The 16,326-nt window shown below is 48.2% G+C and overlaps 1 protein-coding gene and 1 pseudogene across 1 annotated transcript; both read left to right on the top strand.

The window, feature by feature from the left end:
- Window positions 1-12,733: 12,733 nt before the first annotated feature.
- LOC100275980 (uncharacterized) lies at window positions 12,734-13,505 on the top strand. Its single transcript, NM_001367831.1, has 2 exons — window positions 12,734-12,769; window positions 13,022-13,505. Exon 2 carries the CDS (start codon window positions 13,061-13,063, stop codon window positions 13,295-13,297), a length of 237 nt encoding a protein of 78 aa, NP_001354760.1. The 5' UTR covers window positions 12,734-12,769; window positions 13,022-13,060; the 3' UTR covers window positions 13,298-13,505.
- Window positions 13,506-15,694: 2,189 nt separating this feature from the next.
- LOC118476999 (uncharacterized) lies at window positions 15,695-16,088 on the top strand (annotated as a pseudogene).
- The last annotated feature ends 238 nt before the right edge of the window (window positions 16,089-16,326 follow it).

Genomic DNA, 16,326 nt, shown 5'->3' with positions numbered 1-16,326 from the left:
GCGGTTCGTCTTCCTGACCGCTGGTTGCCGAAAATGGAGGGGTGCATAACCATGGGGTAGTCGCACGCTCCTTCTTCGGGTTAGTCTATATGACATGTGGGGCCTGGCCCCCGTGTCATAAGGTGGGAACCTTGGTGCACGTCGGGGGAGACTTCGCTCGTGACGCTTCCGGGGTGCGAGTGGGGAGATCTGCCTTTAAAAAGGAGTCAATCTCCCGGGCAGTAGACATGCGTCGCTCCTCTTGCTACCATCGCGCCCTTCCGCCTTCTAGGCCTCCAGATGGGGTGCGCCGGTGTTCTCTGGAGGGATCCGCGTCAGGGCCGTCTCCTCCGGCGATCTCATCGCCGAAGAGCTCGCGCTCATGGCGGCGTCGCCGATCTTGTCTTCTTCTTGTTGTTGTTAGAGGAGTGCAACCCCATGGGGGTTGGCATTCTTCTGCCATCGCTCGGCTTCAAGGATTTTCATCATGCAGCCCGGTCGCAACCTCCGGCCGGTGGTCATCCACAAGGATGACTACCAGCCTTGTGGTGGAGAGAAGCGAGCCGGGCTGCAGCCTCCCCTGCCCTCAGCTTCAAGGATGTTCATCATCCGCGCTGGGGAGGAGGGCGAGCCAAGTCGGGGTCCTGCCCTCCACATGGGCTGGCGGCCCGCTTCTTCCTCTAGCATTCGGGGGAGAAGGGTGTTCGCCAGCCTTGCGAAGGAGGCGAACTTCGGCTACGCGGGGTCGGCCGTCTGAGGCGATGTTAGCTGCCGCGTGTCTGGCTCCTCGGCCTGGGTGGCTTTGGTGCCGCCTCCGGCGCTGCCTCCTGCCGCTTGGACGGGGCGTGGCTGTCCATCCACCGCACGGGCGACGGTCACGCCGTGCGCAGGTCGGCCACACCCACGACTTATCACGTGTCGCTGGCCGCACCGGGGGGTCGTACAAGATGTCGTATGCCGTGGGGGCGGAGGCGGCGTTCTTGGATGGTCTTGTCCTCACTCCCGCAGTGAGGACGGGAGCGAGGACCTCTTCGCGCACGCTGGGGCGGCCGCCATTCGCCGGTACAGCACTGGTGCGCAGGTGGCCGCTGTCGTCGGTGCTGAGGTGGTCGCCGCCGCTGGTGAGGCTCCCCACTGCATAGGTGGTTGCCTCCGCTGGCGAGACCGTCAGTGCCACCTGCCACCGGACCTCTGGCTCTTTGGCTTTAATGGCCTTGTTGTCGCCGCCCGTAGGAAGACGGGGGCGAGGACCCTTTCGCAGCGGTGTACATGCTGAGATGGTCGCCGCTGCTTGGTGAGTCGTCGATGCAGAGGTGGCCACCACCGTCGGTGCTGATGTGGTCGCCTCCGCTGGCGAGCCGCTCAGAGCTAGCTATCCCGCGGCCCTTACTGGTGTAGAGGTAGTTTATACTTGCAGAGTAGAAATGGAACTAGGGCTCCACTCGAAAATAAATGTAATACTTTCGCTTTTTGTAAGGTACTCAAGAGTACTATTTGTTAAGCAGTATTAGCACTTATCTATTTCCAACTTGTTCCTGCTGTGTGCGATATTGTTGACTCCTCCTTGGTACCTGGCCCCCTGCCTGGGATGCAGGCTTGATGTGTTGAGGTTGGATACCAGCGTTTCTAAAAAGGTTGTCAACAATCCTCGGGAGGCAGCCTTGCTGGGATTTAGATCTGTACACAGCTTTAGCTAGGAAGCATTAGTAGTACACCTCATAGGGTTCCCTGTCTGACATTTGCTGTCCTTTGATACATGCTCGGGACTCACAGGTTTTAGTCCAGGTGGCCAAGTTGCGTGTCCGAACCCCCTTGGGTCGCGGTTCTAGATACTAGGACACTTGTCGCAGGGCGATGGAGCGTGCAGGCCCACGGTACAGAACCAGGCTGAGCGGCTGCATGGGCTCCGGACCACCCCAGGAGACTAATGCCCATTCTCTAGCTCCGGTCCTAAGGTTGTCGGACCCGCAAGACTTATAGCTCCGGATAATAAGTACCCGTCACGGAGTGGCAGAGCATGCAGGCCCACGGTATGGGACCAGGCTGAGCGGCTACACGGGCTTCGGGCCACCCCATGGAACAGGGTCCCGTTCTCTAGAGCCAGCCCCCAGGCTGTTGGACCTCCCTACTTTTGTATCAGGGGCCCTAAACAGCAAGCCTGGCTACTCAATTCGGATGTCGTCATGTCAGACAGATGGAAACCGTACATGTGGGTTAGCTAAAAAGTACTATCTGAAAGACTGCAAGGTAGGACCATGGAGCAGCAAGATGGAACTATCATAAGAGCACGACTGAGGGGGTAGTTTTTCTTTATAACTCGTCATGCATGTGTGCAGACCAATAGGCCGGGTTTACGGGGACAGACCCCACCGGGTTGTTGTACACGTATGCGTTACCTAGTTATAAAAAAGTAAACAGATTCGACCCCTCAGACTTGCTCTATGGATAGAACTTATAGAGATGTTTCAGCATCGGGGAAAGGCACTCCTCTAGTCATAGCTAGATGGCTGCCCCTGGGTCGGTGTATTCCCATTACCTTGAAGGGTCCTTCCCAGCTGGGGGAGAGTTATGGAGCCCTTCTTGGTTTGGTACTTGCCTTAGGGCTAGGTCCTGACTCCGGTCCCCACTTGCATTTGACACGGGAGCCCTTGTCTTTGGTTGTGGTCACTTCCGTGTGTACCTGTTGGCTGCCTGGATCTGCGGGGGATCCAGAAGGGTTTCCGGAGGAAGGCATGCTTCAACTCCGTAGACTGGGGAGCACGGGGTCCCCCTGGGGTCCGCCTAGTTGTCTTCGCCGGAGTAGGAGCCTCCGGCGAAGACATCCTTCAGGTCCCCTTTGGGCGACTGATACCTGAGATCTCGCTCAGCCGCGACCACCTCGCCACCGTCCACCTTTTCTTTGCCAGGTCGACGGTGAGGTGGAGAGCCGTCTCTGGAAGACTGCTCGCGCCGCTCACTGACACATTTCGCAAGGTCAATGATCTCGCGACACTCCACGGCGCTGTGGCGACCGTTGGGGTGCATAGGGCATGAGCCGCTGTTACCCCTCTGCGGCAGTTGGCGTTTGTTGCGAACGCCCTGGCCCCCGGTCGTGGCTGCGACCACCAGAGCGGTGGACCGTGGCCTCTGGTAGTCGCGGTCCTTCTTCTTTTTTTCTTTCCATCCCGGGGGACAGCACGCGAGCCACCCGACTGGGCAGCTCCGGTTTGCGAGGCTGAGTGCCATGCACGGCCCTCGGCAGCTCTGGCGCATTTATCGGCTAGGGCAAAGAGTGTGGGGACAATTTCCACGTCATGTGTGGCCAACTTCTCCAGCATCTTTTCATCACGTACTCCCTGTCGGAAGGCCGTGATGATGGAAGCATCAGAAATACGAGGTATAGTACCTCGCACTTTGGTGAAGCGGGAGATGAACTTCCGGAGGGTCTCCCCGGGCTCCTGCCTCACCGCATGGAGGTGGGCCTCCACGTCGTGCTGCTGGTAAGCACTGGCGAAGTTCACAACGAACCGCGCGCAAAGCTTCTCCCAGGAGTAGACTGACCCTAGGGTGAGGTTCATGAGCCAGGTCTGGGCAGGTCTAGACAAGGCCACATGAAAGTATGTTGCCATCACAGCGGTGTTTCCACCTGCTGCCGTGATGGCGGTAACGTACACCTGCAAGAACTCTGATGGGTTCAATGTTCCGTCGTATTTTTTCGGCAGGTGCGACCGAAACTTGGGTGGCCATGACGCTGCGTGGAGATGATCCGCAAGAGCGGCGCAGCCCACACCGGCCAAGGGGACACCTGTTTGGGACCGGGTGCCCATCGGTGTCTACGGTGCAACCGCAGCGAAATCTTGATCGAGGTTGCGACCATCGCTATTTTGGCGGCGCTCGCGCGCCCTTTCCAAAGAGACCCGGGCATCCTCTCCCGCACGCCTGCGGTTGAGTTCTGCCCGGAGATCGTTGGTTTGTGCGCCCCTTACGGAGGGCGAGTGCACAGATGCCGACGTTTCGTGTTGGCGCCGGGATGACCGCGTCCTCGACCTGGTCGCGGTAGAATGTGCCATACCGAGCAGTCGGTCGACGTCGTCCTGCCATTGCTTCATGGCCCCTGGTGAGGTTGTGGAGCTTGGAGGGTGTCCCAACAGCTCCCTGGTTGCCGACAACGCCCCCGGAGATGCCCTCGATGGAGTCCAGGATGTTTGCACAGCCGTGTACTGTCGTGCGGCATGCACAGCAGTAGTGCCTGGTACTGGGCGATTGGGAACCTGCGGTGTGGAGGAAGCAGCTTCTCCCTCCACCACAAAATCTACCGAAGTCTCGGCGTGGTGCTCAATGATCTGCACCATCATGTTTGGGCAAGGAAACAAGCAAAAACCTAATGCCTAGCCCCCTACCTGGCACGCCAAATATCGGAGAGCAAATCTCCGGCCGGGTGGCGGAGTGCACCCGCCCTAAATCCTAAGATGAGGAGGGGCCTAAGCGTTTTGCTTGTTAGTTGGAAAATGGGAAGAACACAAGAACACACAAGGATCTAGAGTGGTTCGGGCCGCCGGAGCGTAACACCCTACTCCACTATGTGATGTATTGTTTGAGAGCTTGTATGAACTTGTAACACCCTACTCCACTATGTGATGTATTGTTTGAGAGCTTGTATGAACTTGTGAGTGTCTGAGTGAGCCTGAAAGATTGAGCTTGTGTGTAACGTCGCATGCCTCCCCTTTTATAGCTGAAGGGGGGCATGCACAAAGGTGTTGGGCCCCGACATGTGGGCCCATGGACATAAAGAATATAGCGCTTGGAGCCACCAATGTTTGCTGCTGGGGCAATCTTCTTGTGCCCCGACGTTCGAGATCTCCGTATCCTCGGCGTGCAGGGGAAGCTTCTTGTAGAAGGGGTGATGGGTACTGTGCGCCGCTTGGCACGGGCGCACTGTTTGCCAACAGACTGGTCAGGCGCACCGTCTGCTAGGTGACCCTGACGCCGTCTACCGGCGGATTGGACAGGACCCATTAAATGCTGAGAGGGCACGTCGCCTGTCAGCGTGGTGGCAGGCAGTGCGTCCTTTCTGCAATAAATGCAAAGACTGCAAAACCGTATGGGCCTTATGTCAGGCTCGGCCCGTTGGCTTACGTTACGGGCCACAAGCCATGCGGCCGCAGTGGGTTTCCGCTTGAGCGAGGAGCGTAGGGCAAGGCCTGGACACGTGTCGGCACCAGACCCTTGCTAGTGCCGGGGTCCTCTCCGTCCCGGGACCCTGCCAAGGCCCGGACCTCACTCGGGGGGGACCCAGCATGTCTCCTCGGGAGCTCCGGGCTCATACTTACAGGGGTCCGATGTTCCTCTGCGGAGGTCTGGACCCAATGGTGCTTCCTAGGACGTATTATCCTTCCTCGCCACGTGGTGCCCTTAGCTCTGCCCATGTGGTGGGGTCGGATGCCGCTCTCCGTGTGACCTGGAGGTGTCGTACGGGTGCAGCGCCTTCATACTGTAGAACAGGGTACCCCTGATTCAGGGTACCGACAGAGAGCAACACACACAACACACAAATCCGTAGCACACAAGCACACAAGCCAAGACTTGATCTCGAAACGTAGGACAGAGAGTTTACAACTCGAACGGAGCTCAAATCACTAACTCAATCGATCAAATGCGCGGAGGAGAAGTGTGTGAGTCTTAGAATACTTAGTGAATGCTTAGGTGACTCCTCCATACGCCTAGGGGTCCCTTTTATAGCCCCAAGGCAGCTAGGAGCCGTTGGAGGCCAACTTGGAAGGCAATTCCTGCCTTCTGTCGAGTGGCGCACCGGACAGTCCGGTGCGCCACCGGACAGCCACTGTAGCCTGTCCGGCGCGCGATTTCCTTCCAAATCGGGCACAGTCGACTGTTGCAGCTCCATGCCCGTTGGCGCACCGGACAGTCCGGTGTCCCCTGCTGACCGTTGGAGCTGCCACGCGTCGCCCTCAGATTTCGCGGCCGACCGTTGGCGCTGGCGACCGTTGGCTCACCGGATAGTCCGGTGCACCACCGAACAGTTTGGTGAATTATAGCCACGTCGCCTTTTCCATTTCCCGAGAGCGACGAGTTTGCCGCGGATGACTCAATGGACAGTCCGGTGCACCACCTGACAGTCCGGTGAATTATAGTCGTACACCGCTGTCGATTCCGGAGTGCAGCACTTTCACCGGAGACGAGCCTAGCGCACCGGACACTGTTCGGTGCACCACCGGACAGTCCGGTGTGCCAGTCCGAGCTGAAGTTTGGCTACTCACATCTAAGTCTTTTGCAATCCGATTCCTCTCTTTTCGGCACTGTTTCTAGCACTTAGCCAAACAATGTTAGTTCACAAAAACAATGTACTAAGTCTAGAAACATACCTTTTACTTTGATTTGCACCTTTCACATATTTAGCATATTAGTACTCAAATAATGTGTTGGGCATCTAATCACCAAAATACTTATAGAAATTGCCCAAGGGCACATTTCCCTTTCACATTGGCGTAGTGCCCAACCTCACCACACTTGAAGCAAGTGGTGACTGTACCCTATTCTGAAGGTCTCACCGGGGTGCAAGTGGGGGCAGCTTGACGAGTTTGTGGAGTTTGTGGAGTCGCTTGTGGTGTATACTGAGCAGGTCGTTGCCCTCCACCAGGACGAGCCGGTGTACCCTAGGGTGGAACATAGCAAGGACAGATGCTACTGTTCCCCTGCCCCTAGGTGATAGCCTTCCACCTCATCTCGCCCAGCTGAACTCGTTTGTGTTCAACAGCTATAGCCTTGTTTAGAAGTCTCTGGAAAGATGAGAAGGTGCGTGAAACTAGCTAATACTAAAGAGGCCCAATAAGTCCCTCCATGAAATGCTCCTGCTTCCTTTCATCATTAGCAACCTCATCTGGAGCATACCTCGACAGCTGAATAAATTTATCACGATATTCACTGACTGACATGTTGTCTTGCTGCGGTTTATTTTCATCAAGCCAGCAGAAATATGGTAGTTTCTAAATTGTGCAGCAAATCCTTCTCAGGTGATAGTATTAACAGCAGTATGGGCAACAATGTAGGAGTCCCACCAATCAGCAGCGAGGCCAGTAAGACGACCCGAAGCATACAACATCTTCTCTTGATCAGAGCATTGAGCAATACTAAGCATCTTCAGCATGTAGAGGATCTGGAGAGCTAGAGAATGTGGGTGGCTTGTGACTCATGAATTCTCGGTGCTTGTCCCGGAGTGGAGCTGGTGGCGGTGGTGGTGGTTCTTGCTGCCTTTCCAATCGTTCTTGCCTCATCTCTTGACGCATTTCTAGCCGTTCTTGACGCATCTCCTAGCGTTCTTGCCTCATCTGAGCTTGCATTTCTATCATCGTGTTTGCCATCTGTTGTAGCATCTGCATCTGAGCGGCAACCAATGGATCTGTCCTAGCCGGTGGAGTATTCGAAGGATTCATTTCTGGTGGTGGTTGTCTAACAATCCTCCTGTTGTGGTGGTTGGCAGGTAGATCGATTCCACCTCCCTTCCTGGTATTGACCATATGAGTTAGAAACACATGTTAAGATAGAATTGTAGATACAATGAGTAATTATGAGACATGATCTTTTGGGGGTTTTATTAGCTCAGTAGAATTGTAGATACAACGAGTAATTATTCCTTGGCGCCATAAAGCTGACTGGGAGACACCACCTAGATAAGCTCGTACTCCTCATTGTAGACCTCCTCCTGGACTACCTGCTCTTCACCTGTGGGGGATTTATATATCGCAAGGGTGAGCTCACAAAAGATCATAGCTCAACAAGTTGTGGGGAATAATGTCCATGAACTCACCAAAGGTGGGAGCTCATGTGAAGTGTAAGGCTGATCAACAAATAAGGATTAAAGCTGAGCATTGCTTTCAATAAGTTGGTCAAGTTTTATTAGTAGTTACTAAGTGTAAGTAGATACCAAACCAGAGTAATAATAGATAAAAATTAATAATAAAACCACAATGCGATGCAAATGACAAATTGAGTTTAATTCCATAAACTAATCATGCGAGAGTCTTGAGCTGCTCATGGCCGCGAGCATAACAAGCATACCAGTTTTCCACTCTATAGAGGTTGTACCCTTTACCCACAAGTCATGTCACCCTGTTGCCAAGGGGTCTAGAAGTCCCATTCATCTCTACCGAGGAGATGAGGCAGGGTAACACTACAAGGCCTTTACAAAGTTCCACTAGCTTGAGAAAACCAACTACAGTTTCTAGGGAGCGCAATGCAGGAATCCCCCGTCTGACCGCCATCACAGCAAAATCAGCCCGAGAACCTCCCTACACCGACAACTCCCGTACTACCCTTGCCCCTTTCGGGTAAGGTAGACCTCCACTCGCTTTCCTAATTAGACAACCAAGGGCGTCCCATTCCACCCTTCTGGTGGCACGTGTTTCTCAAGTTAAGCTCCATGTTCCAATTAACATAATAATCTTATCATGAACAAAATAGAACAGTAATAATAAAAAATGACCTTGTGTAATAGTTATCTCAACACCCAAAACCACATATAGCAATAGCCAAGACTACCCAAAAGTTCAGGGGTAAACAAGGTGTAAAATGACCAAACTAGGGTGACCTATTGGGTCCCATCAATATTAAGCCTAAGCATGCCAAAATTATTATAGAGAACATTATTGGGTAAATAAAAGTGGTCAAGGGCACAACTTGCCTTCAACGAGCTCCTACTCAGCAACTTCCACCTGTTGAACACCTGGATCCTCGGTCACTTGTTCGTCTACTCGAAGCAATACAAACAGACATGGTATAGGAGAAATTAACATCACACCAAACATGAGTACAAAATACATAATAATAATCTACGCATCGTAACGAGACCGTAGGTTTGAGAATCACTAATTAAGTTATGATTTTCCGAAGTCTTTATGTGTTTTGTACAGAAATAATTAAGTGATTAATTTTAATATAGGTTTCTTGCTAAAACAAAGTTACCAAGTGATAAATAATATTAATACAAAATTATTGCAACTGGAATGGATTAAAAAGGAGTTAAAATGGATTTTCTAGGAATTAAACAAGATCTAGAATTAATTTTTTTCACTAGAAAAGCATTTTCTATATGAATTTATCCAATTTCCTATGTCTCTGGACTGAGCGCATAATTATAAAGGAGTTCAGGGGCTAGTTTACAAGATTCCAGGTCTGTCTGTAATTCTTTTACACTGTCTACGGACGGCGGGTTGATTCCTGTAACTTATAAGGGCTCTTTTGCAAAGTGACGCGTTCGAAGCGGTAACCCCTGATCCGAACCGTCGGATCAAGAACTTACTGCCCAGATTAGACTGTCAACTCCATGAACCAATACGCGAACTCAACCATCGGATCAGCGATCTAGGGCTCCGTAACATCCTCACTTCGATCACGTCCGATCAGATCGGACAGCCCAAGACTGCTCCCCGTGAATCGTTATGATCACTCTGATCCATATCGCACAGACACCATCTAACGACCCAAGCGCGCACCACTAGAAATCAAATCTCAGCCTTTGGTCCCCTGATCAACGAATGAGGCGGCGCGCACTGATCCGCGGCAGAGACCATGCCGGAGTATGGCAAATCGGCGGCCTATCGATCCAACTGGAGCGAAAACTATGTCGCGAGAAAGGGAAGAGGGAGGCAAATTTGACAGAGCAGTCATACCAGATTTTCGTCGTGAGGGCGGGTCCGACGACGCGATGGTGCTGCTCCCTGGTCCAGTCCGAGTCCGGCGAGCAATCCCATCTCGCCCACGAGCCCTTCCTGCCCGACGATGCCCTAGCGACACGCGGCGCGTCCCCAGTAGTGCACTACAACGCCCCGGCGAGTCGGCAGCAGGGCGGACGTTTGGCGACTACCCTACCGACGGTCACTCCACGTTAATGGTGCTCGGTTGGGTGGTCGGGACCGGCTGGCAAAGGATAAACGCGGTCGTGGGGTGCAAGGCGCGACTTTATAGCCAGAACCGAAGTCCGGGTGCGGTTTGGCCATGCGGGCGCGAGATCACCGGCCGCGATTTTGCCGCGGGCTGTTATGGTCATGGGAGAGGAATAATGCAGGTGGGGCCCACGTATCAGTGAAACCAAACACTAGTCCACGCGGGGTCAAGGGTGCTGACAGTTGAGCCCCACATGTCAGTGGTGGACTGCGTCGAGACGGGGCGGCCTGCGCGGAAGCGCTTAGTGGGCCGAATCCCTTTTCCTCGGCCTAGCTAGGTTCCGAATTCTTTTTTTCTTTTATTATGTTTTATTTTTCCTTTTTATTTTTAGATTTCAAATTTGAATTCAAATTTGATTGTGAACTTGCACTCATATTAAATGTACAAATTGAATATACCGTTATGGAAGGATTTTATTTATTTATATATTTATTTTCTTTTATTTTGTATAGTATTTTTCCTTCTCTTTCTCCAAATTCTAAATTACAAACTAGGTCTTAAATCCAAATTTGGACATTAATGTATTTCTATAAATAATAATATTATTATTATTATTAAATACACACACAAATAAACACCAACATGACGCATAGATTATTTATGTGTCATTAGTTAATTGTTCACTTTAAATATGGTTTTTCCTATGTTGTAATATATAGAGAGAAAAACATATAAGGGAATTAATTATTTTCTTATTATTTACAAATTGGGTATTACAATTCATGATGCTTAGATGTGATGGACCGGTGAGGCGACCAAAGAGGGGTAAATGGGAGCCACTAAAAATTCCTGAACTTGTGAGCAAATTGTCTTGTTCCCAATTTCAGCACAAACTCCACGGGACACACCAAGCAGCAAAGAACTATGCAGATCAATCCATGATTGATTTTAATATTTTAATAGTATAGTTCAAAAGGCTTCTCACATTTCATTGCAAGCCAAATTCCGCCAAACAATCTCTAGCAAAGTGTGGCAGACCACAGTTTCTGTGATGTGTGCCAAAACTTTCTTGCTATGAAGTGGTGGTTGAATGGTAAAAGATCAATCCATGAATACGTAGACGCTGGCACTCCAAAACTAATGAATGAAAAAACGGTGCCACGCCAGTTCTGAAACTTCAAACTTTAACTCATTGAAGATGTTTCTTGCGTATTATCTGGCTACCAAACTTGACAACGGGAAATATACTGATTCTCAGGGAACCATAGAAGCGTGAGCTGACTATCTGATATGGTGGGAAGTGTTGTTCACTTGTTTTTTATTGTTGTATATCATAAAACAAGACAACGCAATTGTTAAGTGTTAAAGGACACTCGTTCTTCGAAGCATTATTCCCTCTCAGGTATAATGTATCTTAGACGAAGGTTATGAAAAACAAGTCCTCATCATTCATAGATATGAAAATTTACTTACAAGATTTGAAATCAAGCCACATATTTATTTCATAATGAAGATATAGATACTTATCAAAGTTTGTATTACATCGATACATTCGGCTTGTTTGGAGGCAATGACGCGAGACCAATTACAATCCAGCGTGAACAGTACGTGAGTACTGTTCACCCATTTATAGGCACGGGATATAGCCCGATAAAAATACATTTGTGACCTTAACATATATACATAATCCTGATACAAAACACCAGTGATTCACCGGTCTTTTCCTCTTCAGCTCAATATTATGGTGGACCTTGGTAACCACTTTAAACCGAAGTTGTCATCCTTTAGCGCTTTACACATGCTCATTGCAGCTTCGGCATTCAATCTTATTGCTTATAGACAATTTATCCGTCTTAAGGAACTTCGGCAGAGAATGAGACCCCAACAGGAAGGTCCTTGTGTTCGACGATTTCCCTACCGTGAGAAGGCAAAAGACCAGATGGCAAGGGCCAGCAAGGGTTCATCCGCGCCGCCCAGAACCCTGATATTACTGCGAAGGTCCTAATGATACAACTCTAATCCGTAACATCCCCTATTTCAGCCTTATATTACTGCGAAAGCACCATACCAGGGCTCTCCTAGCTTCAGATGTTACACCAGTGAAGGAGATAGTGGAGGGTCAGGTCAAGCATGGCTTCGGCTGGGACCTCAGATCGCCAACCCTGATCTGAGCCAGTGATCGTCAATTAATCCAGCATCACCATCTTAAAAACCGCGATACATTGTTGTTCTGAACGAGTACAACTTTTCTTTCATGTGATCAATGTCCCTGGACTATTAATAAATTGTTGTTCTCCCAAGTTACTATTTACTACCAGTGTTCTGAACTATAAGTTGTTTTAGGTTTTCTAGATATATATAACTTTTGTTATGCACTTAGAAGTATAATTTAAAATAAGGAATAGGTTAGCAAGCATATATTGCCATATTGAAAGAATACCAAAGTTTACACATGAGAGAACTGATTTGATCACATAGATATTTTGTCAGATCCAAATTAACCTGAAGAAAATTGCTGGCATGAATAGTTACTTCATCACCTCCATCTTGCATTGATTACCTGAGAAAAAGAAACGGGCTGCAGCTCACTAGTATATATTAACACGTGAGTCTGGCATAAGTAAACCAGACTATCTGCCAGCTAATAACATACAGCACAATCCACAATTAGAGAAGATGATGATGCTGTTAACCACAACATGTGCCGATGTTTACTAAGCAAAAGAAGAAAACTGGACGCACCGTTATCATCGATGACTATAAATATGATGGTGTCTTCTACCTAAGTGTCCAAAAAATACAGGCATTGTTATCAACGAGATGACATGTTATACAAATAGTGACCGTCTATATATACAGTGACATACATAGAGCACGTACCATCTCCATATACAGGCTACTTCCTTCTTTGCAGGTAGGCATCTACCTTTTGTTAGTCGGTGCTTATATCAATTTTGTTGTAAATATTTGTTGGTCTTATTACGTGCTCGACTAGTATATAGTAATACATTGTTTTATGACAAGTGCTTAGTATAATGAAATGATGGCTACCATAATATCATGTCAATGCATGCCAAAATGATAGAATTACGTTTTTAAATTATTTGTGTTTCTTTTGATTGTGTATGTTTGTCTTGATTATTGATGCTTGTTACAATTATAACAGCTTCAGAAGTCAGAAAACAAAAGGATAATACGCTGATAGATGGAGGCAATCAAGATTGGTTTAACACCCGAAACATGGCCCGGTGTGGTTGGCTTCCCGGTTTTAGATGCAATTAATATTATCCGTCAAGAGAGGCCAGATATAACAGAAGTTCGAGTACTACCTCCAAATGAGGCCCCATCACCACTCGTGGAAGGCACTGTACGTGTTTGTATCTACAACGACATCGTCAATGGTCAGGCCGTTGTGGTTAGACCAGAGCCATATATTGGCTAGTTTGTGCTGCAATGTTTAGCCTTAAACTTTATCATGCCTTGATGTGTTACAGGCAAATTTAAATTGAATAATGCGAGTGAGTGTGATATCTGAAGTTCCTTCCATAGCTGGTTTAAAATATGTAGGTGTGTGTGCTGGTTGTACTTGTATTTCAGTGATTATGCTAATCAATATATGTCCCATGTTTATTATATATATATTGGCCTTTTAACAACAATTATATCATGGAAATCTTGAATCATTATTTGTCACACTAATGTTCATGCGTTCCTATTCAAGCATCCACCATCCCCTCCATGGTTTAATGTTGCGGCAACTTCCAATACAATTCACCAATTCGTGGACCACAATTTTTGTCAAACCCGGATTTAAGGGGTAAAGTCGGGTACGTCTCATATGTGCGCCAAAGAAGAAAATCACATATAATAACAAAGTTGTCGGTACCCTGAATCAGGGGTACCCCTTACTACAGTAAGAAGGCGCGGAGTCCATGCGGCTACCTCTAGCCACGTGGCAAACAACGCCTGACCCCACCACGTGGGCAGCACCGAGGCCGCCACGTGGCCGGAGGAGACGATATACTCCATGGTGACAATAGTGGGTCCGGACCCCCACGAGAAAGAGGCTCAAGCTCACTTAGGCTCACACACTCACAAGTTCATACAAGCTTTCAAGCTCAATACATCACACAGTGGAGTAGGGTATTACGCTCCGGCGGCCCGAACCACTCTAAACCCTTGTGTGTTCTTGTGTTCGTTCATCGCTTAGACAGGCAAAACGCTTAGGCCCCTCCTCATCTTAGGATTTAGGGTGAGTGCGTTCCGCCACCCGGCCGGAGAATTTCCTCTCCGACATTTGGCACGCCAGGTAGGGGTCTAGGCTTTAGATTTTTGCTTGTTTTCTTGCTCAGCATGATGGTGCAAATCGTTGAGCACCGCGCCGAGACTTCGGAGGATTTCCTAGTGGAGGAGGAAGCTGCTTCTTCCACGCCACGGGTTCCCAACCGCCCAGTGCCGGGCACTGCTGCTGTGCACGCTACGCAGCAGCATACAACTGTGCAGATATCCCGGACTCCGTCAAGGGCTGCTCCGGGGGCGTTGTCTGCGGCCAGGGAGTTGCTGCGCCACCCTACAAGCTCCACGGCCTCACCGGGGGCTAGTTTGTGCTGCAATGTTTAGCCTTAAACTTTATCATGCCTTGATGTGTTACGGGCAAATTTAAATTGAATAATGCGAGCGAGTGTGATATCTGAAGTTCCTTCCATGTCTGGTTTAAAATATGTAGGTGTGTGCTGGTTGTACTTGTATTTCAGTGATTATGCTAATCAATATATGTCCCTTGTTTATTATATATACATTGTCCTTTTAAGAGCAATTATAACATGGAAATCTTGAATCTTTATTTGTCACACTAATGTTCATGCGTCCCTATTCAAGCATCCACCATCCCCTATGTTGGGGGCCTTCGTCTTCCGAATGTCCTTAAAAACATAATTTAACAATGTTTTTCGAATGTAATATGTGAACAGGTGCCTTCGATCTCGGATCAGAATCACACAGTGTGAAAAGCACGAATAATACGAAGGTTGACGCAGTGCTGAAGCTACGTGCAAGGGAGCTTCGGCATGACGACAGAAAAGGGAACCGACTTAAAATGGAAAAAGCTATTTAGACCTCGGTGGATTGTCTTAAAGTTATTAGCAAATGTAAAGGGTCTAGATGTAATTTTACACGGGCTGTGTCCCGTGTCTATAAATAGATGAACAGTACCCCCGTACTGTTCACGTTGACTTGTATTTGCTTTTGCATCGCGCTTGTACTTTTTGCCTTCTGTCAAGCCAAAGGTACCTTTGTAATTCAATATTGTTTCTGCCTTTTCATGGTAATATAATAAGAATGAATTAACAACATTATACGATTGTTTATGTTGTCTCTTATATTTCATATGCTTCTTCTTTTATTAATATATATATATTGCAATGATGAAGGTATGTCCTTCATGACCTTCGTCTGAAGATCATTATATCCTAAGGCATTGTTATCAACGAGATGATATGTTATACAAATAGTGACAGTCTATATATACAGTGACATACATAGAGCACATACCATCTCCATATACAGGCTACTTCCTTCTTTGCAGGTAGGCATCTACCTTTTGTTAGTCGGTGCTTATATCAATTTTGTTGTAAATATTTGTTGGTCTTATTACGTGCTCGACTAGTATATAGTAATACATTGGTTTATGACAAGTGCTTAGTATAATGGAATGATGGCTACCATAATATCATGTCAATGCATGCCAAAATGATAGAATTACATTTTTAAATTATTTGTGTTTCTTTTGATTGTGTATGTTTGTCTTGATTATTGATGCTTGTTACAATTATAACAGCTTCAGAAGTCAGAAAACAAGAGGATAATACGCTGATAGATGGAGGCAATCAAGATTGGTTTAACACCCGAAACATGGCCCGGTTTGGTTGGCTTCCCGGTTTTAGATGCAGTTAATATTATCCGTTAAGAGAGGCCAGATATAACAGAAGTTCGAGTACTCCCTCCAAATGAGGCCCATCACCACTCGTGGAAGGTACCGTACGTGTTTGTATCTACAACGACATCGTCAACGGTCAGGCCGTTGTGGTTAGACCAGAGCCATATATAGGCTAGTTTGTGCTGCAATGTTTAGCCTTAAACTTTATCATGCCTTGATGTGTTACGGGCAAATTTAAATTGAATAATGCGAGCGAGTGTGATATCTGAAGTTCCTTCCATGGCTGGTTTAAAAAATGTAGGTGTGTGTGCTGGTTGTACTTGTATTTCAGTGATTATGCTAATCAATATATGTCCCATGTTTATTATATATATGTTGTCCTTTTAAGAGCAATTATATCATGGAAATCTTGAATCATTATTTGTCACACTAATGTTCATGCGTCCCTATTCAAGCATCCACCATCCCCTCCATGGTTTAATGTTGCGGCAACTTCCAATACAATTCACCAATTCGTGGACCACAATTTTTGTCAC

The sequence above is a fragment of the Zea mays genome, chromosome 4 (genome assembly GCF_902167145.1).
Source record: "Zea mays cultivar B73 chromosome 4, Zm-B73-REFERENCE-NAM-5.0, whole genome shotgun sequence".
Lineage (NCBI taxonomy): Eukaryota > Viridiplantae > Streptophyta > Magnoliopsida > Poales > Poaceae > Zea > Zea mays.
This window is presented reverse-complemented; position numbering and strand designations above follow the sequence as displayed.

What these genes read in the sequence shown, in the direction of transcription:
- LOC100275980 (NM_001367831.1), top strand. Translation starts at nt 13,061, where the DNA reads ATGGAGGCAATCAAGATTGGTTTAACACCCGAAACATGGCCCGGTGTG.